Source organism: Sarcophilus harrisii, chromosome 5 (genome assembly GCF_902635505.1).
Source record: "Sarcophilus harrisii chromosome 5, mSarHar1.11, whole genome shotgun sequence".
NCBI classification, from domain to species: Eukaryota; Metazoa; Chordata; class Mammalia; order Dasyuromorphia; family Dasyuridae; genus Sarcophilus; species Sarcophilus harrisii.
Genome location: NC_045430.1, coordinates 82,567,591 through 82,595,016, shown reverse-complemented (window position 1 = coordinate 82,595,016; position 27,426 = coordinate 82,567,591). Strand labels below are relative to the sequence as shown.

The 27,426-nt window shown below is 38.0% G+C and overlaps 1 protein-coding gene and 1 long non-coding RNA gene across 4 annotated transcripts; one reads left to right on the top strand and one right to left on the bottom strand.

Annotated features, from left to right (window-relative positions):
• Positions 1 to 250: 250 nt before the first annotated feature.
• On the top strand, positions 251 to 26,031 carry ATP23 (ATP23 metallopeptidase and ATP synthase assembly factor homolog). Its single transcript, XM_003772304.4, has 6 exons — positions 251 to 628; positions 6,313 to 6,358; positions 7,110 to 7,191; positions 12,854 to 12,991; positions 17,163 to 17,246; positions 25,535 to 26,031. Exons 1-6 carry the CDS (start codon positions 448 to 450, stop codon positions 25,736 to 25,738), a joined length of 735 nt encoding a protein of 244 aa, XP_003772352.1. The 5' UTR covers positions 251 to 447; the 3' UTR covers positions 25,739 to 26,031.
• On the bottom strand, positions 11,578 to 16,599 carry LOC116419674. Of its 3 annotated transcripts, none has more exons than XR_004229950.1 (3): positions 16,464 to 16,599; positions 14,504 to 14,642; positions 11,578 to 11,992 (listed from the first exon to the last, which is right to left on the bottom strand). It is a non-coding gene; the product is annotated as an uncharacterized LOC116419674 (long non-coding RNA). The 3 variants fall into 3 exon arrangements; XR_004229952.1 differs by lacking the exon at positions 11,578 to 11,992 and adding an exon at positions 12,707 to 12,789; XR_004229951.1 differs by lacking the exon at positions 11,578 to 11,992 and adding an exon at positions 13,116 to 14,129.
• Positions 26,032 to 27,426: the final 1,395 nt, after the last annotated feature.

Below are 27,426 nucleotides of genomic sequence, written 5' to 3'. Positions count from 1 at the left end.
AAAATCAGTGGCGTGATGCCTCCCCTCCCCCCCCCCCAAAAAAAAGCCCATGCACTGTAAGATCCCGTAGGGTTGGAGGGACTAAATGCATTTCAAGGAGGAAAGTAAATCACTTTATTTCATATATCATAATTACATTACATTCAGTATACATACGTATTACGTAATGCACGCACATATATTTCGTCACACAAGTCCCACCCACTCCGGGGATGTGGGCGGGCACTCCTCGCCCCGCCCCCTAGCGGATGGCCCCTCCCGGGGCGGGGCTTCGGGGACACGTGAGCGCCCGGGGGCGGAGCCCGGTTCAGGCTGTGCCGCCTGGCGAGGCCCGCTGGTCGCCTTGGTTGGCCGGCGGTCACCTTTTCCCCTTTCCCCTTGGTCAGGCGCTCGGCGGGTGGGAGCAGCTAGCGCTGCCTGGGCCGCAGCCCCTGGGCCGGGGTGCGAATGGAGGGCGCGGACGCGGAAACGCAGCGGGAGCGGGAGCGGGAGCAGCAGCAGCAGTTCTCCTACCAGGTCTTCCCCGAGCGCTTCTCGGAGGGCAAGCCCAAGCGGAGCTTCCTGCACACCAGCTTTTGCACCCACAATCAGAAATGCCGGCTAATGCTCCTCAAGGCGACGGAACTAAGTAGGCGGCCCGGCGGGGGGCGGGCCCACAGGGGTCAAAGGCAACGGGGTGGAAGGGCCTTGCGGGAGTCCGGCGGGGACGCGGTGGTCGGCAGGCGGCGCGCCGCGGGGGTGGGGTCGGGTAAGGGTGGGGACGGCGCAGGCGCAGGCGCAGGCGTCTTGCGCTTCCTCTTGCCTGTCCTAAACCTATGCCCTTGGGGTCTAAGCTAGGCCCATCCAGGCCGGTGGTGGTGGTGGTGCTATACAAGAACAATAGTTAACGTGTATAGTATGTGGCAGGTAATGTCCTGCATGCCATAGGGTTATCTCCTTTAGTCCCCCCTCCTACAGCCTGACGGAGCGGCTGTGCCCCTCCTCCCACAGGCGGGGGAACTGAGGCCGGCCTAAGTGACTGATCCGAGGTCACACAGCTAATACGCGTCAGAGCCAGGGTTGGAAACCAATGCTCATCAGTCCGACGGCAGCTTTTCCCACTATATTAGGTTGCTTCTGGTTCCTGAGATCTAAGATCTGCTGAGGCCATTGGGGTTAAGTGACTTGCTCAGGGTCACACAGCCAGGAAGTGTTAGGTGTGAGAGATTAGATTTGAACGCTTCCTGACTTCAGGGTTGGTGCTCTGTCCGCGGCGCCCTCTAGCTGCCCATCAGAGTTACTCACTTTAAAAAAGTATCGGTATCTTTGGTGTTATGTCACCTGTTCTAACCAACATAATCCTTTGCCCTCTTCCCTCCAAAAGGGAGGGAATCCTTTGCCTCTTTCAGTGTTTCTTGAACTTTTCACTTGCAACTCTTTTACCTGAGAAATTTTTGTGTGACCTGGGAGATTATAGATTATAGATTATAAATATACAAATCAAATATTTAGTAATAATCATAATTTTGCACCCCCCACATTCAGTTTTGAGGCTCCGTATGCTATTGAGATCCACAGTTTTAAAAGCTGGACATTATGATAGAGTAAAAATTAGGGGAAAAATATTAATCAAATTGGACACATGAAATTTTCTCCCCCTTCCCTGCCCCCTAAAAAGAATAAAAGGAAGGAAGGAGAGTTTTCTTTTTCTTTCTTTCTTTTTTTTGAAAAGCTTAAAAAACTCAGATTTAATGCATGATTCCAGAGGACTGATGATGAAGATTGCTTCTCATCTCTTAATAGACAGCTGAGAGATTATATAGATAGAATGAGATGCATTTTTGGAAGTTACCAATACAGGAAATTTTTTTTTTTTTTTTTTTTTTGGCCTAACCATGTGTATTTGTTACAAGGATTTTATTTTCTCTCACCCCCTATGCTCCTTTCATTTCTCCTAGTGGAAGGAAAAAAAATTAAAAACATGGTACCTAAAAAAAATTAATTAAAAATAAAGCCACAAAACCAAATATGAGGTTTGGTGTTTGCCTCATATGGAAGGAGAGTTTTCTTATCTTTTCTTTGGGGCCAAATTTGGTCATTACATTTTACAACCTTCATTTTTATTTGTTTTGCTATTTGTTCCATTTATGTGATTTTTAAAGTCATCATATATCTGCTTACTTCGCTTTGCCTAAATGCTTCTTTGTAGTCATCATATTCATTGTTTCTCACAGTGCTGTAATGTTCCATTACATTCCTGTCCTATAATTTGTTTAGTTATTAGTTATGTCCCATCAGGGTAGCCACTTTGTTTCCTGGTTCTTTTTTTTTAACCAGAAAAAGTGATACTATGCATATGCTAGTGTATATATTTTTGCCCTCTTTGAGGCATATAACAAGATCTCGTGATTAAAGGGTAGTTGGCACAGTGAATAGAGGACTTGGCTTGGAATCTATTTTCCTGAGTTCAAAGCCAGATTTAGATACATAATTGCTGTGTGATCCTGGGCAAGTCACTTCATCCTGTTTGCCTTAATTTCCTCATCTATAAAATGGACTGGAAAAGAAAAAGGCAAACCACTTACTTTACCAAGAAAACCCCCAGTGTCACAAAGAATTGGATACAACTGAAATGACTCAATAATAATAATAACTGAGTATTTTGTCACTTTCTTGACATAATTCCTTAGAAAGGTCCTCAGAGATCATCTGTTCTAAGTGACCTTCCCCTCCCGCCCTTCCTCCCCAAGCATTGTGGGAAAAAATGTCTACAATATTCTCTGCTGGAACATTTCTTAGTGATGGAGCCTATTACATTTTTGTACAGCAAATATTTTTGGAAGTATTAGAAACTTCTCTATATTGAACCTGTAACTTACATCAGAATTTGTGTATGTATGTGTGTGAGTGAGAAAGACGGGGGTGGGGGGGGGTGGGACAGTTGGGGTTAAATGACTTGTCTAAGGTCACAAAGCTAGTAAGTGTTAAGTATTTGAGACTGGATTTGAACTCAGGTCCTCTTGACTTCAGAGAAAGTGCTCCATCCACTGCCCCATCCAGCTCTTCCCTTATACCAGAATATTGAAGTGGGAGGGGCATTAGTGGCCATCTAGTTTAACTCATATCCAGAAAGGGATCTTCACTTGAACATACTCATCAAGTGTTCATCCAGCTTCTGACTGAAGATGTCTAGTGAATGGAACACTTGACCTCCTGAATTTTAGATTTAAAGCCGCAAGGGACCTCAGAGGTCTGATCTGATTTCCTTACTTCATAGTTAACGAAACGATTCAAAAGAGAGATTAAGAAATTTGTCCAAGTTTCCATAGATAGTAAGAGGCGAACAAAAATTTAAACCCAAGTCCCTTCATACTGATTGCATTTTGTGCTGTGCATCTCATTGTATTTTTGAATAGCTCTTATTGTCAGGAACTTTTTTCTGATAGCAGATCTGAATTTGCCTCAATTTCTGCTTATAGCTTCTAGTTCTGTCAAATGCAGCAAGTCAAATTCCTCTTCCACAGGGTTACCCTTTACATATTTGAAGGCAGCTGATGTGTCTCCTCTGAGTTTCTTCTAGGTTAACCATCCCCACTTTCTCCCACTGATCCTTCTATGGTATGATTTCTCCTGATTGTATCCTTCTCTGATGGTTTCCAGATCATTAAGACCCTATTTAAATGTTGTGACTGTAATGCAGATATGCTCTGACCAGAACAGAGTGCTGAGGTCCTATTACTTCTTTTCTGGTAATTAGGCTTTAGAGACATTAGGGCTTTTTGGCTGTCATGCTAATAATGTGCACTGAGTTAGGAGCCCACCAGACCTCAGAACATTTTCAGACAAACTGCAACCCAACCTTGTTTTCTCATAAAGGTGAATTTTTTTGAACCAAAGTCTTAAGCTTTTGCATTTCTCTCTGTTGGATTTCATTGTGTGAGTTTCAGCCCAACATTCTAGTCTCTCAAAATCCTTGTGGATCCTGCCTGGCATCCACTGTGTTTGTTTTCCCTCTGAGCTGTATGTCTTTTGCAAATTCGACAAACATGCCATAGATCCTCTTATTCAAGTCATTGATTAAAAACATTAAACAGCATGGGGGCAAATAGATCCTTGGATTACTGTGTTGGAGACCTCCTTCTAGGTTGACATTGAACCATTAATAATTACTCTTTAGGCTTAGTCCTTCAACCAGTTCCAAATCTGTTTAACTGTACTATTATCTAATCCAGTTGTCTCCAAACTTTTGATCATGCTAAAATTTTTTTTGATCTGCACCTTCAGTGCAGATATAATTTAGAATTTATGTAATTTATAAATGGATATATATACACATATATATGTGTATATATATCCATTTATAAATTACATAAATATATACATATATACATAATACATATATGTATGTGTATATATATGTATATACACATATACACATATACACACTACTCATTTATAAATCATAAAAATTTGCTTCCAAACTAACAACATATATTATAAGACTTCACAAAATTGGAATTTGAAAAGGATAAGATCAAAATGAAATAGCATTGGTTCTTAAAGTCAATTGAAAGCCACTGGAGATTATTGGTAGGGGAGTAACATGATCAAGTTCCATGCATTAGGATTGTCCTTTTTAACAGTTACATGGTGGGTATATTGAAGGGGGAAGATAGTTGACATGGTAGTAAGGCCATGAGCAAAAATCTGGGCTTAATTAGGGTAGGGGGTATATGGGTGGGGAGGAGAAAACTTGTGAGATTTTATGGAGGTAGACATAAGCATAAGCAGAGTGAGCCGCTCCTTAGATGTGTGGGCTTTGTGAGAATGAGGACTCAAGGATGACACAGGTGTACCTGGGATACTGGAAGGATGTTTGTGCCCTTAATAGAAATAGGGAAATTTGGAAGAGGAATCTATTTAGGAGGAAAAGTAATACAATTACAACCCATCCATGCTTCCTCATGAAAAGTGTATTTGTGGGCATTACTCACTGACCAAAGCCTTTGAGCATAGAGCCCACAACTAAGAGGTGTCTGCTGCTGCTGCAGCTTGAGGCCTGGGGAGCTTGGGCAGTTGTGTGTGTGTGTGGCTGCTCTCAGTATATGGATCTGAGGGCCCCAAATGTGGGGAGGGGAATAATTGTGTGCAGATGAGCCCATGACTGGTCACGGGGAGGACTGTGGTCCTCATCTTCGCACCTTCTCAGCTTGGGGATCACATTCCTCTTTTGGGAGACAAACGGCTTAATCCACATCTCTCCATTTTTTTTTTCTGTAAGAATGCTATGCATTATCTTCTCCTGCTTTAACCCTCTGAAGCAACACAGACCATCCACTTAACTCTCCTACATGGCACTCACATATTTGACAAATGAGGCAGTCATCACAAGATAGCAGTTGTCTAAATTCTCATTTTTCTTTAGAAAGATTAAAATCCCTGCTTTCCTTAACTGTTCTTCATAGGAAGTTTGTGTCTGGGCTGTACTTTGGACATTTCTCCTTTGTCAGTGAGCTCCTTTAAGCTGAACACAGAGCTGCTCATGTGGCGTGACTGTTATAAGGCATAGTGGGACTATTTCAACCCTTGATTTGGATCCTGAACTCTGTTTTTTATGAAGTGTTATTCCTGCAAGCATTAGCTTTTTAGCAGCCATATCACGTGCTTGGCATTTTTTTTTTTTTTTTTTTTTTGCCAAACACGCGAATCATGTCATGCTCAGTAAAGTCTTAAGACCTTTGATTATTTTGATTGCAAACTATTGTAAAAGTACATCTGGTTCTGCTCAGGATTCTTGCTGGAGATAAGTTTGCCATTGATATCAATGTTTTACTTAAATAAGCACTTGTGTTGATGAGTTGGTATTCTTAAAATTTTCATTCCTCACTTATTCTAAGGCAGCACTGTGTTTGAATACCATGTGGGCTGTCATGTGAAAGAGGCAGCATTACCTCTGTCCTGATGGTCCCCCAGGCAGAACTAGGCTGAAATGGGTGGAAAAGGCAAATAATGGACTTGAAGTAAGGAGAAACTTCCAACAATTAGGGTGATCTAAAAGTGCAGTGGGGAAGGGGGTGGACTCCCATTTCTTGGAGGGCCACTTGCAAAGTTAAGTGATCACTCGGTCACTATTCTATCCAGGGGATTCATATCCATAAATGTGGTTTGAACTAGGTAGCTGCTGAAGTTTTTTCCTAGTTTGAAATTCTATATAGTCTGTGAAGTTAGAAATATGAATAATTTAGTTTTTTATAACATTATATACTGTTTTTTGGTAATTCTACTTGTTGCATTTTTTTTTAACTTCGTATAATTGACTCCATATCATTTTAGGTCCATTTGTCAAACTTCTGCTGGATGCTATGAAGCGTTCTGGTTGGTAAGCAGATCTTTTCTAAGTGCAGTTTTACATCTCAGCTCCAAAAAATAGATCACTTAAGATTTCTCACCATATGTCACATAAATAAATGCCACATATTTATGCTACTATATGCCCCTATATGACACACAGATGTGATCATCTTACAGCCTCAGAATTACAGAGTTGGAAGAGGCCTTTCTACATGCTGGCTCTCTGCCTGTCTTCTGATTTATTTATCAACTCCTGACCTGCCTACCCATCATATCTGACATAGAGAATATTTAAAATCCTATTCTAGATAATTCTGAACTGTAGCCTCCTTGCTGGTTGTAAGGTGAAACAATTTACAATTAAGATCAGGGGTTTTTAACCTGGGGTCCATGAATTTCTTTTTATAAAAAATATTTTTATAACTGCATTTCACTATAATTGGTTTCTTTCATAATACTGTGTTTTTATTTTATTTTATACATTAAAGTCCTTAATCTGAGAAAGGTAGATGTCTAGGCCTCACCAGCCTGCCAGGGGCATAGCGTAGGAAATTTAAGAATCCCTTAACTGGATCTTTAGCTGGTTTTATCATGGGGGCCATCTCGTGGTGACTAGTGAGAATCACACTCCTGAAACCATCTCTTCCACTCTGTTCAGAACCTCTTCCCATTTCAGCTCTAATCATGGGTTGAATTGTATGCTCACATCCTGCCTCCCTCCCCCCAATATACTTTTGTTAGGTGGCCTTTCCTTTAATCCATATATTCTTTCCTTTTAGCACTGTTTACAGAGAGAGACATTTTTCTTGTGAAGATTGTAATGGAAATGTCAGCGGAGGTTTTGATGCAGCCACATCCCAGGTAAGAGTTGGATTGTTTTCAGTCAGGAAACATTTAATGAACACACCTTCTCTGTGTGTGTGTCTGTGACACTGTGAGTCATATAAAGGATATGATTCTGCCAGTGACCTTCTGTGCATCCTTGTGTAAAACAAGTCACTAAGAGATTTGGGCCTCAATTTCCACATCTAAAAAATGATGTTTTTGAATTCTTACAATCTAATAAAGGAGACTATTAGTACATATGTAATTGCAGTGTAGGATAGAGCATGTAAGGGCCCTCTAGGAGATACACAGTGCTGAAGCAGTTTAGAGGAAAGATATGATAATTCTAGCTTGGGGGTTTCCTGGAGAAGGTTCTGTTTCCATTGAGCCTTATAGCATGGGTAGGATTTCAATAGATGAAGTTGGGGGTACAGAATCTCAAGGAGAGGGAATCTTGTGAGTTAAAAAAAAGGTAGAAGCAGAAAAGCATGGGGTTTTGGGGGTATAGGAAATGTCCAATTTGACCGCTGTTTAAGGAAATGATATGAAATGAAGTTTGAAGAGAGTGGAGCTATATCTTAGATTTCTTGGAATGTTCTGTTAAGGAGCACATTTCTTTCATAATGTTATTTATTTAAATGTTTGTTGACTTGTCTCTGAATGAATGACTTTTGGCTGGTGATGGGAACCATGGAAAGTTTTTGAGGTGGCAAGTGAAATGATGTGTATTATTCTTTGGGACAGATAAATTAGACGGGGAAGAGTTTGAATAGAGGAAAATTCACTATTTTCTCATTTGATCTTTAAAACAAGTCTTGGAGATACACACTATTATTATTTCTATTTTACAAATGAAGAAACAAACAGAGGGTCAAAAAGCATAAGTGACTTAGGGTCATAAGGATAATAAATGAAGGAGAATTTAAACTCATGTCTTCCTGTGTGTCAGGGTTCTGCCAGACTACCCAGATTTCCTTAAGAGGTTATTGATCTAGTCTAGACCAGAAGAAATGGGGGCCTGCACTAGCGTGGTGACCATGAGTCATTGAGTGTTGGAGTTGGAAAGGACCTTAGAAGTCATCATATCCTGCCCCTCATTTTTAGATGTGGAAATTGAGGCCCAAAAGTGACTTGTTTTACACAAGGATGCACAGAAGGTCACTGGAAGAATCAGCACTAGAACTCAAGTCTCCTGATTTTCATTGCATCTCATTCATATCTAGAAATAGGGACCTAGGCAGAGTGGGGTTGTGGAGAATTGAATTTGGAGTCTGGAAAAAACATGGTTCAGATCTGCCTGTGAAACTTTTAAACTGTGTTATCATGGACAGATCACTTACTAACCTTGTAAAAGGGGTCTGTGGTTGGCAGCGTGGTAGTGTAGTGGGTAGAATGCTGGGCCTAGAGTCAGAAGTCTGAGTTCAAATCTATCCTTACATGGTGAGAAGCTGTGTGACCCTGGGCAAGAGACTTCTGTTTGCCTCAGGATCTTTATCTGTTTGAAGGGAGAAAGTAAGAAATGTGGAATGGGAACTTGGAAATGGGTTGCAGTTTCAGATGAGTGGCAGATTTGGAGGGTAGATTTTGACTCTACTTAAGGGAAAACTCTTAACAGTTAGAATTTTCCCAGAATAGAATGAGCTGTTTTGGGAGGGAACCAGTTCCCCATCATTGGGTCTCGTAAGATGCTATATGGTTGCTTGTTGGGAATGTTATAGAATGGCTTCCTATTAAAATATGGATCGAATTTGATGAGACTTGACTTCGCTTGCATTGATGAGATTCTTTAATTCTGAGATGGACAGCTCAGATCTGGAGAGTGAATGTAATGGGGAGAGCTGGGGCATAATTCACAGGGATGAGAGTTGGAGTTCTGGAATTGGAGAGAAACAAATAGAGGGTAAAAAGAGGAGTGCAAAGGCAGAATTTTGGGCAACACCTACATTTGGAGGTAAAAGGAGGAAGGGCAGCAGAGGAGCAGGAATTGGAAAGGAAAGAAGTAAAGTCAGCTGAGGTCAGTGTTGTCACAGAAGCTGGGGAAGGCGGAAAAAGTACCAGTGTCAGGTATTTAAATATTTGATAATCTTTGAAGTATTCCTATAAGAAGATTTGTTTTTATAATTAGATATTATAGAGAGATCAAAGAATGTGGGGCTATATCTAGCCTATTGGACTTGGCGATTTAGGGTCAATAGCAAACTTCAAGATAATAGTTTCAGCAGAACAGATTCAGAATAGGTTAAGAAGGGATTGGATTGTAAGTTAAAGAAGGTAATGATTTTATCAAAAAATAATTTTATTTCCTAGAGTAAGTCTACTTCTTAGGAATTGCAAAATTAATTGGACATCCAATACAGAAGCCATCATTAGATCAAATTACAATAACAGATTTTAGGATGTGGGAGAAGCAATTGCAAAAAATATTTGCATGACCTTTCAGAAATCAATGCTGAAATTTAGGGATGGAAATGAAAATTGCCTCAAATTCAGTTCATTGTGATGACCCAACCAGAATCAAGTTTCATTCTCTCTGGTCTTTCCCAATACCTTCCTGTGACATGCTAAATCTATATTAAATTGAATGGCATTTAAAATCAGGTTCAAGGATTAGCTTAAACTCAGAACCCTTTTCCAGGACAGCTGTCAGAAAAAGAATAAATCCCACAAATTTGGAAATAATGATTTTAGTAAAGGTAATAGAACTAAGCTTTCTAAAAGTTTGGTGGTAAAAAGATGGGAGAGATGGTAGCAGAGTCATGAGGAAGCTTGAGGAGAGAGGTGATAAGGTCACATAAGTGGTAGGTAAGTAGCTGGTAGTTGGGGAAGAGATCATAGTTGCAACAGAAAACAGGACTGATTGGTGGAACAAAGTTTTGGAAGGTTTGGGAAAAACACTTTTAAGAACTAGAAGAAAGACAGAAAAAGTTAGAGAAGATAGACATTTTGAGGATGAGGAGGAGGGAAAGTGGAGGTATTCAGCTTAGGTCTTTTTTCCTCAGAAAAGCAGGAGATGAATCTGTGACTAGGGAGGGTGAATATGGAATTGGGAACCGGTGGAGCATAAAATGGGTTTAGAACAACCACTGAGGTTATAGTAAATAGGCTTGGGAATGAAAATACTGCTGAGCTAGTGTAAGGCTTCAGCTAATGGGGGGCTCTATTTTGGGAGGGGTGTCTATATTTGTAGTGGATGCACTGAGAGTTATTTTGTGAATTCCCCACCAATGTTTGTTATCCTGGGAGCAGGAACAAAGGAAATAGTGAGAAGGGGCTTGGTTCTTTAGTGCTGATTTGCCAGGTAGATTTGCCTGATAGCAGAAAGTCAGAGGGATAAAAGGATTCTAGGGTGTCAGTTAATGGGTAGGAAAGTGAGTGTAGGCAGAAAGGGGATAATGGCATGGGTGAATGGGAAGGATTTAAGGACTGGAAAGCATGATGAAAGTGGAGCCCAAGCTTGGTGTAGTAAAGGAGTGGGAGATGCAGAAGGTAAAGAGGAGGGAGTTGGAGTTAGACATCTTGGATGATGAAGTACAAGGTGGGTCAATGGCAGAGCTCCCTGGAAGTGGCAGCATTGGCTGATGATGGAGGAATGTCTGAAAAAGGGGTGCAGTCAGCTGTGGAGGATGGCAGCACCTTGGGGAATGGGGTTGTGATGGCACAGAGAGGCAGTTTGGGAGCTCAAGAAAGGTTGGCCTTGGAGCTCAGTAGCTTCAGGAGGACTCTCCAAAGGGAGAAAAGGACTCTGTTGGCCAGGACAACTTATATTCTTCTCCATACTTTGCTTCTGGCTGTCCCTCATGCCTGGAATGTGCTCCCTCTTCCCTTCATCTCCTTGGCTCCTCCTTCTCACCACTCAGGCTCCTGTTTCAACAGGAAGTCTTTCCTTATTCCCTCCTCTAACTCCCTGGTACTTAATTGTCCTCATTCTGTTTTTATTCTGGGCTTCTACAGATGCTTTTTTTCTCCCTTTAAAAGGTAAGGGGAGGATTTTTTCCTTCTTTGTATGGCCACCTGTCTTAGTGTCTGGGAATACAGTAGGGGCTTCATAAATGTTTGCTGAATGAATATATGCATGGATGTGGTTACATACAAAAAAAGGCAGGACCTTTTTTTCTGCCTTCAGGACCTTGGGAGAGATAGCACTCAAGCAAATAAAATACAAAGCAAACAAACTCTACACAGGATAGATAGGAAATAGCTAAAGGAGGGGACACTCTGCACTTAAGAGGGCTTGGGAAAGGCGTCCTCTGTAAGGTGGGATTAAGTTGGGACTTAAAGCCTAGGAGTTCAGTGGTGAGTGTCAAGGATACATGGGGGACAGAGAAAAGGCCCAGGAAGAGGATTGGCAGCATCGTACTGAAGTGCCTGCAGATGACAGCAGGGCACAACCTAGAGACCTAGAGAGGGAAGGTGAGGTCACTGTGAAAGTGTTTAGACATGAGTAGACTGTGGAGACGAGGCTGGGAGATGACAGTGTTAAAGTGGGAATATGATGTACAAAATTAGGAATTTTGTCTTTTGTGGTATTTCTAAATTATAGTGTCTCGTATTCTCTAGTGATGTAGAAGGGACTGTTTTTCACAAGATATTTGATTTTACTTCACTTTATAGGTAGTGGTGCACCTCCCATCACCAGGCAGCTACACTGCTCCCCTGCTCGCTATACTGTGACAGGAGCACAATTGTTTCAGTGTGATTCTTACTTTCAAAGGCCTGAAACCCCAAGAGGGTTCTAGTTGTGACCTTGGCATCAGGAACTCATCTCTTAGACTCTTTACCTTTTCTTTAGGTCCTTGAACTATCATGGGCCTTCTGTCCCTTACTTGAAATTGGTGAGCTGGAAAGTGAATGAAATAGAATCTTAATGTTGGTCAGGAATGTATTGATTTCATTGCTATATATACTCTTAGTACTGTGCTTCATGCTGGGAAGGAGGCAAAAAAAAATTTGAGATGAGTATGGTCCCTGTTTTTGTGTTCTCTGCACACAAAAGGCACTTAATCAGTGTTGGCTGTATTAGAGGAGACAAGGTGAGCTGAATTGGGTGGTTCAGGCTTGAGGTTCTCAGAAGGAGGAGAAGGCAGAGTCTAAAGTGGTCTGAAACCATGTTGGGGACGTCTGTGGAAGTGATAAGACTCAGAATGGGTCTTGAAAAATGGACAGTGGTCTTTAAAAAAAGCAACAAATTAAAATAACTGCACATGCATAATATGCAGAGTAATAGAACGGTTCATATGCATAATCAATTAAAATTCTTGTTTGTATTCATTGATTTCTATTAAGTTTAACATACATTTAAAAATAAATCACATTAAGTTTTTTAAAAATGAGTAGTTGGTGTGTCTATCAGGTGGTAGTGAATAGCAGCATGAATGGCATGAATCTAGTCTAGGGAATGGGCATTTATTGTGTGAGCTGGGGGTGATTGGGTTTCCCTTAAGGCAAGTATACTTTGTGGTTGAGGAAATATGACTATTTTGCTTGGAAGACAAATTAAATTTGTTTTTATTTCAAAACTAATTTGTGAGCAGCTCAAAAATGATGTGTGATTTCATTCATGTGAGTTAGAAAGTTGATTCAGCCATACCACAGCCATATTCTGTTTATAGAGGGAGGGATGGAAGGAATTGGAATCTGGGAAGGAAGATCAGATGAAATAAAAATTAACTTCTTGTCCTTTTTATCTTATATTCTATAGATAGTTTTGTGTCAGAATAATATCCATAATCAAGCTCACATGAACCGAGTGGTCACTCATGAACTAATCCATGCATTTGATCATTGTCGTGCTCACGTCGACTGGTTTGCTAATGTCAAACATTTAGCCTGTTCAGAGGTAAGGCACGCCTTTTTTTGTCTGGTCAATTTAATTTCTGACTTTAGTTTTAAGTATGAGACCTTTCATAATACTCATGTATTATTCAAGTTATAATGTAGATCACTAATTTTTTCTCATTTAATTTTTATTTAATAAGCACATGTTATACTCTTGGTCTTTGGGCTAATTATGTTATAAATATCATTTAAACAGATGTTAAATTTCAGCATATATCACAGAATAGTTTTTAATACTATTTCAAGCATAACCAGAGGATTAAATGGTGACAATGATTAAATCTCAGTGCAAAAAATTATTGGTTCATTATGTGGGGAAAACAGGGTATTCTAGTTATTCCAGAAATAAACATTTAGTCATCTTTCTTTGTGTCCCAAGTAAGGTCAATAAAAGTAGCATTTATTGAGCACTTTGATTTGTAGCTAAAGACATGCACGGATTTATACACAGAAGCAGATAACCCGGCTAACATTGTTCTGACCACATATTGATAAAAATTTCATTTGTGCATTATATGTGAACTTTGTGTATTGGTATGAAAACTTGTAATATTTTTGGACTGATCAGTCAATACATTCTTAGAATCAATGGTAATGATCTGAACCAGTTACATGAGTTCAACCTGAGTTGGTCTGTTTAGCATCCCAATCATAATGTTGGATCTTCTGCTTCTGATTGCCCATTATATTTTCTTTTTATCCAATGTGATAATGTAAATGAGCTTATATAGGTTATTCTTGTATGTAGATACATGTATGCATGCAGATACATATGCATCTCAAGGGTACAGTTAAATGAGAGCACTAGTTTTAATGTTAAAATGATTTCAGAATCTCACAAATTTACATATAGCCATGGATCTTGCTTTCTATATTTCAGTTAAAATTAATATGCAGCCCCAAATACATTTAATTATAAGCCATGTTATTTGGAGAAGAGACTGAAACCTTTGTGAAAACTTGTTAAATATTTGCCTCCCTTGGGTGTTGTGAGAATTAATGCCTCCTTAGCAAGTTAAAATATGTTAAATGCTTTAAACTTCTCTTGAGTAATGAAGCTGTGTTGCTGTAAAAATAACAAGTAGTAGGCCATTTTGCTTGTGCTGAGTAGATATCATGAGGTCTGGTAGTTACTGCATCTGTGTGAATAATTTAAAACATTTTCATTTATTTATTGGAATTATTTAGGGTTTACTCTGCATCCCTGCAGAGATATGGATAAATGTGCCTGAACCGTCCACCCAGTCACATTCTTAAGTCATTTGGGGAGTGTCTTTGATTCCTTATGCTGGAAGAACTGGTTTGTTTTTACCTAATTTAGCTTGGGGAAGTGGTTCTGAGATGAGAGTATGGAATAGGAATGTCATATCTTACTTAGGAATTTGAGATACCACTTTTTAAAGTAACTGTAAAACAACACTGTAAAAACAAATAAATTTGAAAACTATAAAATCTCTGATCATTGTATTGACCATTGTTGATCCCAGTACCAATAATGAAGCATGCTCCTTACCTCTAGACCAAGAGGAGAGGAGCTACAGAATGAGAAATATATTTTTTGGGCACTGCCAGTGAGGAAATTCTTTTGCTTGACTGCATGTTTGTTAAAAAGATTTCGGTGTCTCCTCTCTCCTGCCATGAAGTGGGGTGTTCTAGGAAGGTGGGAGAAAAAGAAAAGATTTCTGTTAATTAAAAACAAAATTTAAAAAGATCTGTGGTGCAGGAACTAGGTGCTTTAAAAACAAAAGCCAGGGCTTTTCTTGGTTTTCTGAAGATGTTTACCCTAAAGATGTGGTTTATGCAACTTCAAGCATATTAGATGCTGCAGTCTCAACCACATTCATCACTTCAAGATCTCCGAATGCTTTCTTGGTAGTTTCTTGGAGTGTTTGGGTTTATACTTCAGCAATTTGAGACCTCACTTTTGGTTTTAGCAGATAATTGGCTATGTCAATAAGATCCTAGAGTAAAATTTAGAAATAGCACTTTCTGATAGCTGAGAGAGAACTTTGATATTGGGTGATGTATATAACATAAAATAGGAAAAAGTATCCTTCCTAAAGATTTTTGTCATCATCAGGGAGGAATCCTAATTAATACCGATCGGAGAGAAGGTTCTCCTGATTTCTGTTTGTGAACGACACTTCAAATTACATCAATCCCTGAAATATAGCAAGAATTCAAATGAGAACCATAATCACTCAGAAGAGGGTAACCATTTTATTCACATACAAATGATATGTGTAAATAAAAAAGCAAACAAATTTAAGTAAACATAAACAAGTGAATGAAGCATAGAATAACTGTCCATACTTCATTGTAATGTGAAATTTGAGTAATGAAGCCTATCAATATATAGGAAATTGTGTGGCTCTTTAATGACTACAAAATTCTTGAAAGAAAAAAAAAACTTTTAAATACCAAATAAATGAAGAAATAACATGATGGGCAAGGTGACTGCATGTTTGAGTGAATTTTCTACTTTCTCTGGGTGTTTGGCAGCATATAAATCACTTATGGTTATAAATTTTCTTTTTTTCCCTCATTTTTCTTTAAAAGAAAAAATGGTTTGTAGCGTGGGTTTTTGGGTCAACCATATTCATCTGTAGTAATATTCTTTTCCTAGGTTTTAAATTAAGAGATTATTTTCTGATATTTCCACATTACAAACATTATATTTTTCTTTATATAATTAGCTTTGAGCTCCAAACTAGGTTGATTAAATATTTTCTTATTTCATAAATTGGAGAAACCACTTTTCCCATTACCACTCACTCATCTCTATGTATCAAAACCTTTTTACACCTCTCCCCAATCTCTTAAGCTTAAATACACATCAAGATTACTAGCTGTATTATTTATTAGTAATGTACCAAACAATTAAAGATATAAATAATTACAATAGATCAGCTGTGAGAAATATCACAGCCAAAGCCATTTACAGTCCCACATTAAAGTCCATGTTAAATTTTTTCTGGATGCCATTTAATGTCTCTCTTTAAGAATTCTCTTCATGCTTTTTTGCAAGATAAGGGCTAAATCCAGTTCTCTCAGAAGAAATAAGTTCTTTTAGGCTTCTTTCTCTGTCTTTATCCCTAACAGTTAGCAGCCCCTCCAAGATGGGGTAGAGTGGTGACTCTGTGAATAGAGTGCTGGACCTAGAGTCAGGAAGGCTCATCTTCCTAAGTTCAAATTTGGCCTCAGAGACTTATTATCTGTGTGACTCCTGGTGGGCAAGTCACTTAACCCTGCTTGCCTCAGTTTTCTTATTTGTAAAAAAAAAAAAAAAAAATCTTTATGGAGAAATAAGTGGCAAACCACTCCAGCATCCCTCTCTACCAAGAAAACCCCAAATGGGATCACAGAGAGTAAGAGAGGACTTTAAACGCCTGGAATGATAATCAGAATGACAATTAAACTCTTGTTTCTTTAACAGAAAACTCTTTTCATAGGAGAAGTAGGGAAAAACCTACATTGTAATCCAAGATTAGTTGCTGCTTGCAGCTCTAGCTTACATATGAATTTGACAAAATCAGTGCCATATTGCTTCACTGTCCTAATTGGACAAGCCCCAGCTGTGCTTGGGCACTGTGGCCATCTTTTGCCCTTCTGCTTTGTCCTCACAGAATGACAGTTAAACTGTCACTTCAAGATTCTGTTGCCTCTAAGGACTTCTAGAGTTTCCAGTGGGAGTATCTGTGGCCTCTGTTGGAGAAGCCATGAAAGCTGATGATGTTTGTGTTTTATACTCCTACTCTTCCGTCCCAGCATAACAGCCCTCCACTGTAACCAGGAAGAAAAGCTAAGTAAAACAAACTGTCACAGAGACCACATGTCACCGTGTGCGTAGTACTCTGCGCTGGTAGTCCACCGCCTTTTTACTCAGAATAACTCCTGATTTTTTTTTTCAAGAACTTATTATGCAGATATGCTTTATCTTGAATTCTTTAAAATTTTACATATATAGTATTCCTAAAATCTTAGTGCAGAGTCAATCTTTGATATCTTAAAACAACTTGAACACTATTGAGACATCTTGTATTTTTTGTTGGAAAAAATGGAATGATTTTGTACAGTTATTCAACTAATTTTTTTTTGAACAGATGGTATCTTAAAGATATAAGATAGGCAGCATGAGCATTGCTTTTAATTACCTTTTATCTTTGTCTTAGGTTCGAGCTGCTAACCTCAGTGGAGACTGCTCACTTCCCAATGAAATGGTACGATTTAATTTTGGATTAAAACAACACCATCAGGTAAGAAACAAAGCAGATTCCTTGTACAGTGTTGCCACTGGAAAGAATAGGATTAAAAAAAGTGGTTAAGCATATTTAATGAGTGAGGTGAGAACCTTAACAGAAGAGTAAAAGAAGCATATATAAATACATTGGTAGAACAACTGTAAGCAAAGTAAATAGATTTTGCTTTTTTTTTTTTATTTTTTTTTTAATTTAATAGCCTTTTATTTACAGGATATATGCATGGGTAACTTTACAGCATTAACAATTGCCAAACCTCTTGTTCCAATTTTTCACCTCTTACCCCCCATCCCCTCCCCTAGATGGCAGGATGACCAGTAGATGTTAAATATATTAAAATATAAATTAGATACACAATAAGTATACATGACCAAAACGTTATTTTGCTGTACAAAAAGAATCAGACTCTGAAATATTGTACAGTTAGCTTGTGAAGGAAATCAAAAATGCAGGTGTGCATAAATATAGGGATTGGGAATTCAATGTAATGGTTTTTAGTCATCTCCCAGAGTTCTTTTTCTGGGCATAGCTGGTTCAGTTCATTACTGCTCCATTGGAAATGATTTGGTTGATCTCGTTGCTGAGGATGGCCTGGTCCATCAGAACTGGTCATCATATAGTATTGTTGTTGAAGTATATAATGATCTCCTGGTCCTGCTCATTTCACTCAGCATCAGTTCGTGTAAGTCTCTCCAGGCCTTTCTGAAATTAATAGATTTTGCTTTAATGGCTATTGGGAGAGGCTGAAAAATTTATGGACTGGGAGGAAATGTATATCTCTTATAGATGTCTAAGCTTAGACAAGACAGTTAGTGAAAGAATGGTCTAATTAAATAGAAATTTTATGTGCATTCTCTAAAGGGAATCACAATTACATATCTATGATCCTGCTTTCCAACATCCTCAGTATGATGGAACCAATAGCCAGCTTGCTAATAAAATGAGACCCATCCAGGCTTCAATATTTTGAAGTCAGTGGTGTAATACATTTGGAAGATGGAATGGATTCTAACCTGGAGTGACCAAATGAATTCTCAGACTGTTGTGCATCCTATGTCCGGGTTGCTTTCCAATATTACTCAAGATTACACTTTGCTCTGTAAGATTTGAAACAGACTTAGATAGTGGGAACTGGAAAATAGGTGATCTTGTTTCACAGGAGAAATGGGGAGTAGTTCATACTATAATCCAAAAGAATTTCTCATTCATGGTATATGAAAAAACCTTTGGTATGTTGTTGCTCCTGCTTCTTGATGCTGCCTTGGGACGTGTGCTTCTCCTTGCATTCTCCTCCCTCCCTTTGTCTCCACTCCCCAGTTGTGGTCTCCTGGTGCTGGGATATAAGTTCAAGGCTAGGGACTGCCTTCCTTTAAACTTGTGTCTGCTCTGCTCAGCCCAGTGCCTGTCCCCCAGCCACTACTTAGGACATGTTGACATGCTGGGAAATAAGCTTGTCAGACAGGGACAATCTCATTCCAATAGAAAGGGCCCGGGTTAGGAGTATTTATTGCCTCTGTGCTACCTTATGGAGCAATGGTGCTGGGTTTGACCTCGGGAAAACCAGTTTCAAATTTTGCTTTTGAAACTTGAGCTGTGTGACTCTGACAAGTTGTGTAACCTCTCCAAGCCTCATTTCATCTGCAGAATGGGGATAATATCTAGTGTTCATGTCATAGAGATGTTGTGAATCTGAATTGTAATAAGGGTATGCAAAATATTTTGCAAACTTTGTCAGTTACTATAAACAATAGTTTTAAGATACTTTTCCAGTCTGGATCCTGTGATACCAGAAGTTTCATAGAAAGATTGGAGAGGGGAAGGGGGGCCCCTTCTTACTTGGTCAGATTTGATGGGAGAGGGGAAAATGAATAAGGTCAATTCGGTTATTACTTAGTGCCCAGTAATTAAGACATTCTTTGAAGATGGAATGTATTTCTTTATATTCCTGTATGATCCCCAGCTACTTAGCAAAATTTTTATTTAGAATTCTAGATAACTACAGGATTGTTTTCACAACCTGTTGCTTTTACTAACAAATCCTTTTTTTGGATTGTTTTGTGAAAAAAAAAGGTTTAGATGGCACTCAGAAGTGAGAGACCAGGAAACTTCCCAGGTACCAGTGAATAGAAAGTAGTTGGTGCTCTGGAAAGCTATCAGGGAAGGCATTTCCAGAAGATTATTTTTATCACTCTAAAATCAGGTCTAATTTAATCAAATTAAGAAATATTACTATTGAAAAGTTTGAAAAATTAATAATACTTTTTTCATGTGAAATTTGTTTTTCAAATGAAGATTACCGGAAAATTATTAGATAATACTAATAGAATTATTACAGTGACAATGAAGAGACCATACACATACATGTGAACTTAGAAATATTCTATTTAAATTTTTGAGGAAGAGAATTTTAGAGAAGGAAAGTATCTGACAGCCTCGGAGTAAGCCACAGATGTTTCATTCTTATTTTTTCTTTAAGCCCTTGAATACCCATTAGTTAAGGTTATACTCTTAGCTCTGGACAGATAGCTATTTATCAGTGTCAGGGATAAGTATGTATGTCGTATTCTGTGCTATGAAGATTAGTGATAAAATTGCCTGTGTAGAATGGAGGTGATCATAGTTTATACAGTAATCTTCAGCTTATAAAGTGCTTTTTCCTCAATAACCTTTTGAGGTAGATTGGGTAATATTATCATTCCCTCCCCCTCGCCCCCCTTTTTCCCCCTCAATAGTATTTTATTTTTCAAATAGCCAGTTTCCAATATTCATTTTTGTAAGATTTTGTTTTTCAGATTTTTGTTTCTCTTTTATCTTCCTCCTTCCCAAGACAACAAGCAAGCTGATGTAGGTTAAACAAGTACAATCCTTTTGAACATATTTCCATATTTGTCATGTTGTACAAGACAAATCAGACCAAACGGGGAAAAAAAAATGAAAATACTATATTTCTATCTACATTCAGTCTCCATAGTGTTCTCTCTGGATGTAGAGTTTCCATCCCAAGTCTATTGGAATTGTCCTACATCAGATCATTGCTGAGAAGAGCCAAGTCCATCATAGTTAATCATCGCATAATCTTATTGTTACTGTATACGATGTTCTTTTGGTTCTGTCCATTCAACATCAATTCATAAGTCTTTCCAGGCTTTTCTGAAATCAGCTTACTCATCATTTCTTATAGAATAATATTACATTCTTATACCATAACTTATTCAGGTAATTCCCAGCTGATGGGCATCCACTCAATTTCCAGTTCCTTGCCACCACAAAAAGAGTTTCTGCAAACAAACATCTTTATTTATTTATTTATTTTATTTATTTATTTAATAGCCTTTTATTTACAGGTTATATGCATGGGTAACTTTACAGCGTTAACAATTGCCAAACCTCTAAACAAACATCTTTATACATGTGGGTATTTTTACCTCTTTTTGTGATTTTTTTTTCCCCCCTTGGGCTACAGACCCAGTAAGTGGCACTACTGGATCAAAAGGTATGCATAACTTTATAGTCCTTTGGGCATAGTTTCAAATTGCTCTCCAGAATGATTGGATCAGTTTACAATTCCACTAACAGTGCATCAGGGTGCCATTTTTTCCACATCCTCTCCAGCATTGATCATTCTTTTTTCTTGTCGTCTTAGCCAACCTGAGGTATGAAGTAGTATCTCAGAGTTGTCTTAATTTGGCTTTTTCCTAATCAGTAATGATTTAAAGAATCTTTTCATATGTCTAGAAATGACTTTAATTTCTTCATCAAAATTCTGTTCATATCCATTTATCATTTATCAATTATCAATTGGAGAATGACTTGTATTCTTACAAATTTGACTCAGTCTCTATATATATTAGAAATGAAGTCTTTATCAGAAAAAACTGGCTGTAAAATTTTTTCCCCAGCTTTCTAATCTTAGCTGCATTGTTTTTGTTCATGCAAAAACTTTTTAAAGGAGGCACTGTGATTTGACCATGGTAACACGACTAATAAGAAATAGAGTTGGAATTTGAATCCTAATGTTCTAAGTCTGGAGCAACTAGATAGTGCAATAGATAGTAGTATGCTTGATTCTAAATTGAGAACATCTGAATTCATGTCTTGGCTCAGATACTTTGAGTTCCAAATCCAATATAGTTGTGTAACAGAGAGCAACTCACAACTTTTTAGCTTCAATTTTCTCATCTACAAAATATAAAATATTATGATAATAGTACCTATCCTTCAGGTTTGTTGTGAAGAGTGCAAATGTTAAAGCATTATATAATGCTGCTGCTATTTTTTTTTCTGTATGTTTAACATTTGGGGTTAAGTGACTTACCTGAGGTCCCACTGCTAAGATGATGATATATTTTTGATAGAAAAATGTAGACAGGAAATTGTTCCTAGAAAGAAATAGGAAGCCTGGATATATTGCCTTCAAAAAAGTACTAAGATGAAACTGTAATGACCCTAAATTTTCCCTAACCATGAAGATGTATTAAAAAATCAAAAACATGAACTGGTCCTGGTGTATGACCGAGTTTAAAAATAAATTTAATATTACTCAGGGCCATGGACAGATGCATGGTCATATTATATAAATGCTATTATCACTGTCATCATCTTCTTCATTATCTTATCCAATGTCTTGTGGGCAAGTTTTTGCATTTCTTTATTTCCCCAGTGCTTAGCACAGTACTTGGCATGAAGTAAGTACGTAAATGCTTTTTGACTGACTTTTTCACTATACCATACTAAATGTAGGAGATTTCTAATCCATATTTATTTTTACTGCTGTATAGTTCAGTGCTATAGAACTCTGCTGATGGTAAGGGTGCTGAGGGATTTGTTGATTTTCAGAATATTTAAAGGGGGAGAGAGACCACAAAGATATGGGAAAAATCATTACAAAATTTCATTACAAAAAAAAGGTAACTGAGAAAATTTTATTAACTGCTGAGCCATGAACCTTCTTTTTCCATGTATATAACTTTTTAGAAAAGTAATTTACATATCTCTTTTGGGCATCCTTAATGATGGTATTAGAAAACTGGCTTTTGCAGTGACATTCCATTGTAGACCACATCATCATCTTACAATTGACTGAAAGATGTAGATAGTCCACAATACCACTGCTTAGGATTTGTTGACTGTAAAAAAGCATTTGAAGTCCATCCCATTTACACATCAAATTTAAAGATTCTTTGAACTAAATAATAGGGATAACCTTTGGTGACACTGATCATTAATATCAGGTGAGTAATAAAATAGGGAGATAAATGTTCATGGAGGAAATACAAGTTGAAGAGGTCACTTAGTTATGGTGAAGATTTGCAGATGCTCCTTTTTGCAGATGGCATTCTGCTGCTTGCATCAGTCTCAACAACCTTTAGAACTTCTTGGAATAGACCTAAGAGTTTGGCTTAATAACCTATGCATGAAAAAAACTAAGTGCTTTTCTCTCTAGATTATGAAATGCAGAAAGATGGACAATATTTAGAGCTTGACAACTGATAGTCTGTTGTGCTTGGGATCAGGAAGATCTAAATTCAAATCTGGTTTCTAGCTGTGTGACTTGGGGATAATAGCATTTACTATACAAGGTCATTGTGAAGATTAAATTAAATAACAAAATGCTTTGCATATCTTAAAGCATTATATAAATACTATCATTATTATTCCAACAGAAAATGTAAATTCAGAAATTATTCTCCTAAATAAATAGGAGGCCTGGCCTATATTGCCTTCAGGAAAATACTAAGAAGGAACTTTAATGATGCTAAATTTCTCCAACAAAGACATTTATTTTAAAAAAAACAAAAACACGTATTATGCTGGTGCCAAGCATGTGACTGCGAGTTAAAAATTAGTATTACTCAGAGCAGTGAACAGGTGCATGATGGATGTGAGCAGGCTGCCACAAATAGAAAATAAGCAGTCAACAAGTATTAATTGTCTACTCTGTCCTGGACCCTGGGGATACACATACAAAGAATGAAGCAATTCAAACTTTCAGAGATTTTACATTGTCATAAAGGATACCACAAATACATCTGTAAGTCTATACAGGATGAATACCAGGTAGTTAGGGAGGATGCTAGCAGTTGGAAGGATTAGTTAAGCCAACAACAAAGCAAGGCAGTAACCAACTATTAAGGAAGCGATCTGTGCAGTGGACAGAGAGCTGGCCTTGGAGTCAGAAGACCTGAATTCCCATCCAGCGTCAGACACTTCCTAGCTCTAGGACCCCAGGCAAGCCACTGAGCTCTGTTTGCCTCAGTTTCCTCATCTGTAAAATGACCTGGAGAAGGAAATGGCAAATCATTCCAATATCTTTGCAAAACAAAACAAAACAAAACAAAAAACCCAAATAAGTTCATGAAGAGTTGGACATGATTGAGATGAATAAGCAACAACAGCAAAGTACTTACTGTGTGCTAGGCCTATGCTAAGAGTTGAAGATAGAAAGGTCAAAATGGTTCCTTTCCCAAGTTTGCTTTCTCTAATGCATTATGTACAAGAAGAAGATGGGAGGGAAGGAAAGAAAAGTAGAGGTGAACTCTTGGGGAAAAAAGGATATGGTGGCATGTGAGAGAACTGTCACATGTCAAGAGCATGAGATATTCAGTGGACCCCCTGCATGTCCCACTGGTTTTCTTGAATTGTCAGAAGAATATGAGGCAGGAAAGGGAAAAAACTTTTATTAAGTATCATCTGTACTATCTCATTTAATCCTCACAATAATACTGTAAGGTGGGTGCTAATAGCTTCATTTTACAGTTGAGGAAACTGAGACACCCAGAAGTAATTTGCCCAGGATCACACAGTTAATAAATGTCTCAGTCCAGATTTAACTTTGGTTTTGCTGATTTTGGTTCCAGCATTTCATGCACTGCATTGCCTATCTGAGGCAGGATCTCAGCATGTCAGGTGGATGTCCTGTTGTGAAATTTTGGGAGGACTTAGACAAGGATTATATAGGATGAATTGCAGGCTGCATCTCTGGAAGGAATGTCCATAGTGGTGAACTCACAGGTCTGTTTAACTGTTGAAGCAGTCTTGTGGTAGTGGTGGATTGCCTGAGTCATGGAATGCTGTTGCTTGAAGAATTAAAGTTGAAGATGATGGAGAGGGACATAATAAGGCTGCTGCTGCATATTATCAAGTAAGAAGATAACAAGATAATTTCTCAGATCAAGTTGAGATGGTAGCTTGTTGAGGGACCTGTTGGATTGGAAGGAAAAAAAATATTCTCATGGGTTAGAAATCTTTAAAAACTTACCAAGAATGAGAATGATAGCACTATACATAAAGCTCAAAACTGATGAGACCTAACATCTTTTTGTTGACTACTACTTAATAAAGGTCCACTGTTAGATGGATCATTTGAATAAGAACAGAGTTTTATGTTTAGATGGAGATTATTCTCTATTTTTTAAGCTTATATGGTAACTTTTTTATTCTTTAAAAAGAATATGAAAAATTTATGATATTTTCTGTGTGTTAGGGCATGATATTCCTGTCAACGTTAAGTTCATAAGATATCAGAAAAAAAAGCTCTTTGGCTGACTTTCAAGCTTCTTATGTCTTGCTACATCTTCACCCTCTCATGTGAGCACCTCACATCTTAACTCTACTGATAAAACTGAGACCAGTTTTGTGAACTCGTCTTCATCTCAGAACTCCTTTATGTTTTGTTTTTTTCCATGTAACTCTTCTCCCATAAATCCTACCTGAGGGATTAATCAGCAAAAGAATTGAGGAGAGTTAGCTTAGGGAACAGAAGTTGCTTCACATGATGTTCACCTAGTTATCTTTTGAAAAATATTTACCTTGGATTTTCTGTGGATTGTTTGCAAATTGAACATTTTAGCTGAAACTTTGTAGCAGTGTGCCTCTTGGTGTGATTAGAAATGTATTGGTATAGGGAACCCTATGATTTCTTTGGGGGAACTTTAGGGTGGGGAAACTCCTCCAAGTACACATCAGCACCTTCTCTTTTCTGTGGCTGATGGTCTTAAGAGTTGCTCAGATGTTGTGACCTTCCCAGTGCCCACAGTTTCAGAGCAGGACCTGACTCCTCTTGGTTGGGAGATGCTCTCTCTTCACTCTGTCATGCTGCCTTTCTGTGTGATTAAAAAAGGACTTATAAATGAGGGAGTTTTTATAAATAGGTCCTGGGCTCAAAATGCCCTGAAAAAATTTTAAGGGTCATTTTATTTTGATATCACTCAAGAGAATATTTCTTTCGAATTGCTTTGTATAAAATGCTACTTTGTTTTCTGAGTAAGCTTTCTTGTTTTTCTTAGACTTGTGTCCGAGACAGAGCTCTTCGCTCCATTCTGGCTGTTAGAAAAGTTAGCAAAGAAGACGCTCAAAAAGCTGTCGATGAAGTTTTTGAATCCTGCTTTAATGACCATGAGCCTTTTGGAAGGATACCACACAACAAGAGTGATGCAAAGCGTGCCCATCGAGACTTTCAGAACCGAGATCGCTATTATTCAAATGTATGAAGACCATGGGGGTCATCTTGTCTTCAATATTAGAGTGTTCATGGAGAAAATATGGTTCATAGATTGACATGTTAAAACCAAAATTAACATGGAAATATGGATCCACATACAACAGAGGTAAATTCCATTCGTTGGGTAGAGAAATGGATAGCAAGGCAGAAGTGAATCTGTCTTGGATCTTTGGATGTTTTTAAGCTCAAGTCAGAGACTTTTCTTTTTGCCTTTTCAGAGGTTAATATTTGTGATACCTCCTTCTTATGGCAAATAAATGAGATTTGAGTATTTTCTACAACTATTGTGGTAGTGTTCTTTAATAATTGGAATTATTTTAAAACTTGTTTTAAAACCTTTTGTGAGGTGAGTAAAATTTCTATTTTATAAGTGAAAGAGTAATCATGTTATTGGACTGATTCCCACAGAAGCTATTCCTTAACTCTCCTTATGCTTCTCATGTCTCTACGCCTTCACCCTCCCATCTGAGCACTTCACATCTTTACTGATAAAACTGAGACCAGTCTCAAAACTCCTTTATGCTTTGTTTTTTTTTTTTTTTCCATGTGACTCTTCTCCTCTCATAAATCTAAATAGGATTAAAGAGAGGAAAGGAGTGAGGAATGTTCTTTCAACATGCTAGGATTTATTCATGGCTTTGTTGATGATGAATTTGGATTCTAGAAGTACAAATCCATATACCTAAATGTCAGTAATATAGGATGTACAAACCCCTGAGTGAGTTAAGTCCACTGCAGAATAAAGTGGGTTTTTCACTATAATCAACTTGAATTATGTTTTCTTCTCTCATTTAGTAATTAGTAGATTCTACTTAATTTTAAGACTTGAAAAGCAATGAAGTGAATAAGATGTTCCTTAAAAAAAATTAAAATCCAGTTCCATAACAAAATAATTTAAGTGAAATGATCAGGGAGAATTGGGCCTATTTAGAAATTCTTTTTATCTCCTTCAGGTAATTGTTGAGTGAAACAATAATTGGTGTACTTTTAAGTGTTCCAGAGGTCTAGAATTAGGATCTCAAATGCCATATCATCCAATTCCCTCTTTTTACAAATGAAGGAAATGAGACAGAAGTTGAATTACTTGCCTTTCTTAACTATTTTTTTCTGGTTGTATTTATATTCTCAGTGCTTAGCACAGTGCCTGACCTATAGTAAACATTTAGTCAGTTCTTGTTAACTTGATTTGCCCAAGGTCACATAGGTAGTCAATAGTAGTCAGAATTCAAATCTGTGTCTTGTGGCTCCATAGCTAGTGTTTTTCCCACTGTATCACATTGTCCAGTGCCTAATAGAATATGTGTGCGGTCTCTGATCTTCAGTCAGTCAATGCTTGGGTTCTACCTATGGCCTGTAGCTGTCTGAGGTAATCAAGGGTTTCTGTAAAATGTACACACTTGGGGCAACTTCCAATGTGTTGCAATTCAAGTATAGATAACCCAGCCATACCATAATGTTGTGCTGTACATCTTATCTTTATTTCTCTTTGATATTCTGTATTCTTAGATGTATTTTGTGCTACTTTTTTTGAGAGAAAGGAGGTATGTTCATTTGTGAAACAACTTTGACGCTTAAGTAGTTGCTATTTGACACTGTGGGTAAAATGCTGAACCTCCAAATTCAAATGTGACTTCAGACACATACTGTGTGACCCTGGGCAAGTTACTTAATTTTTGT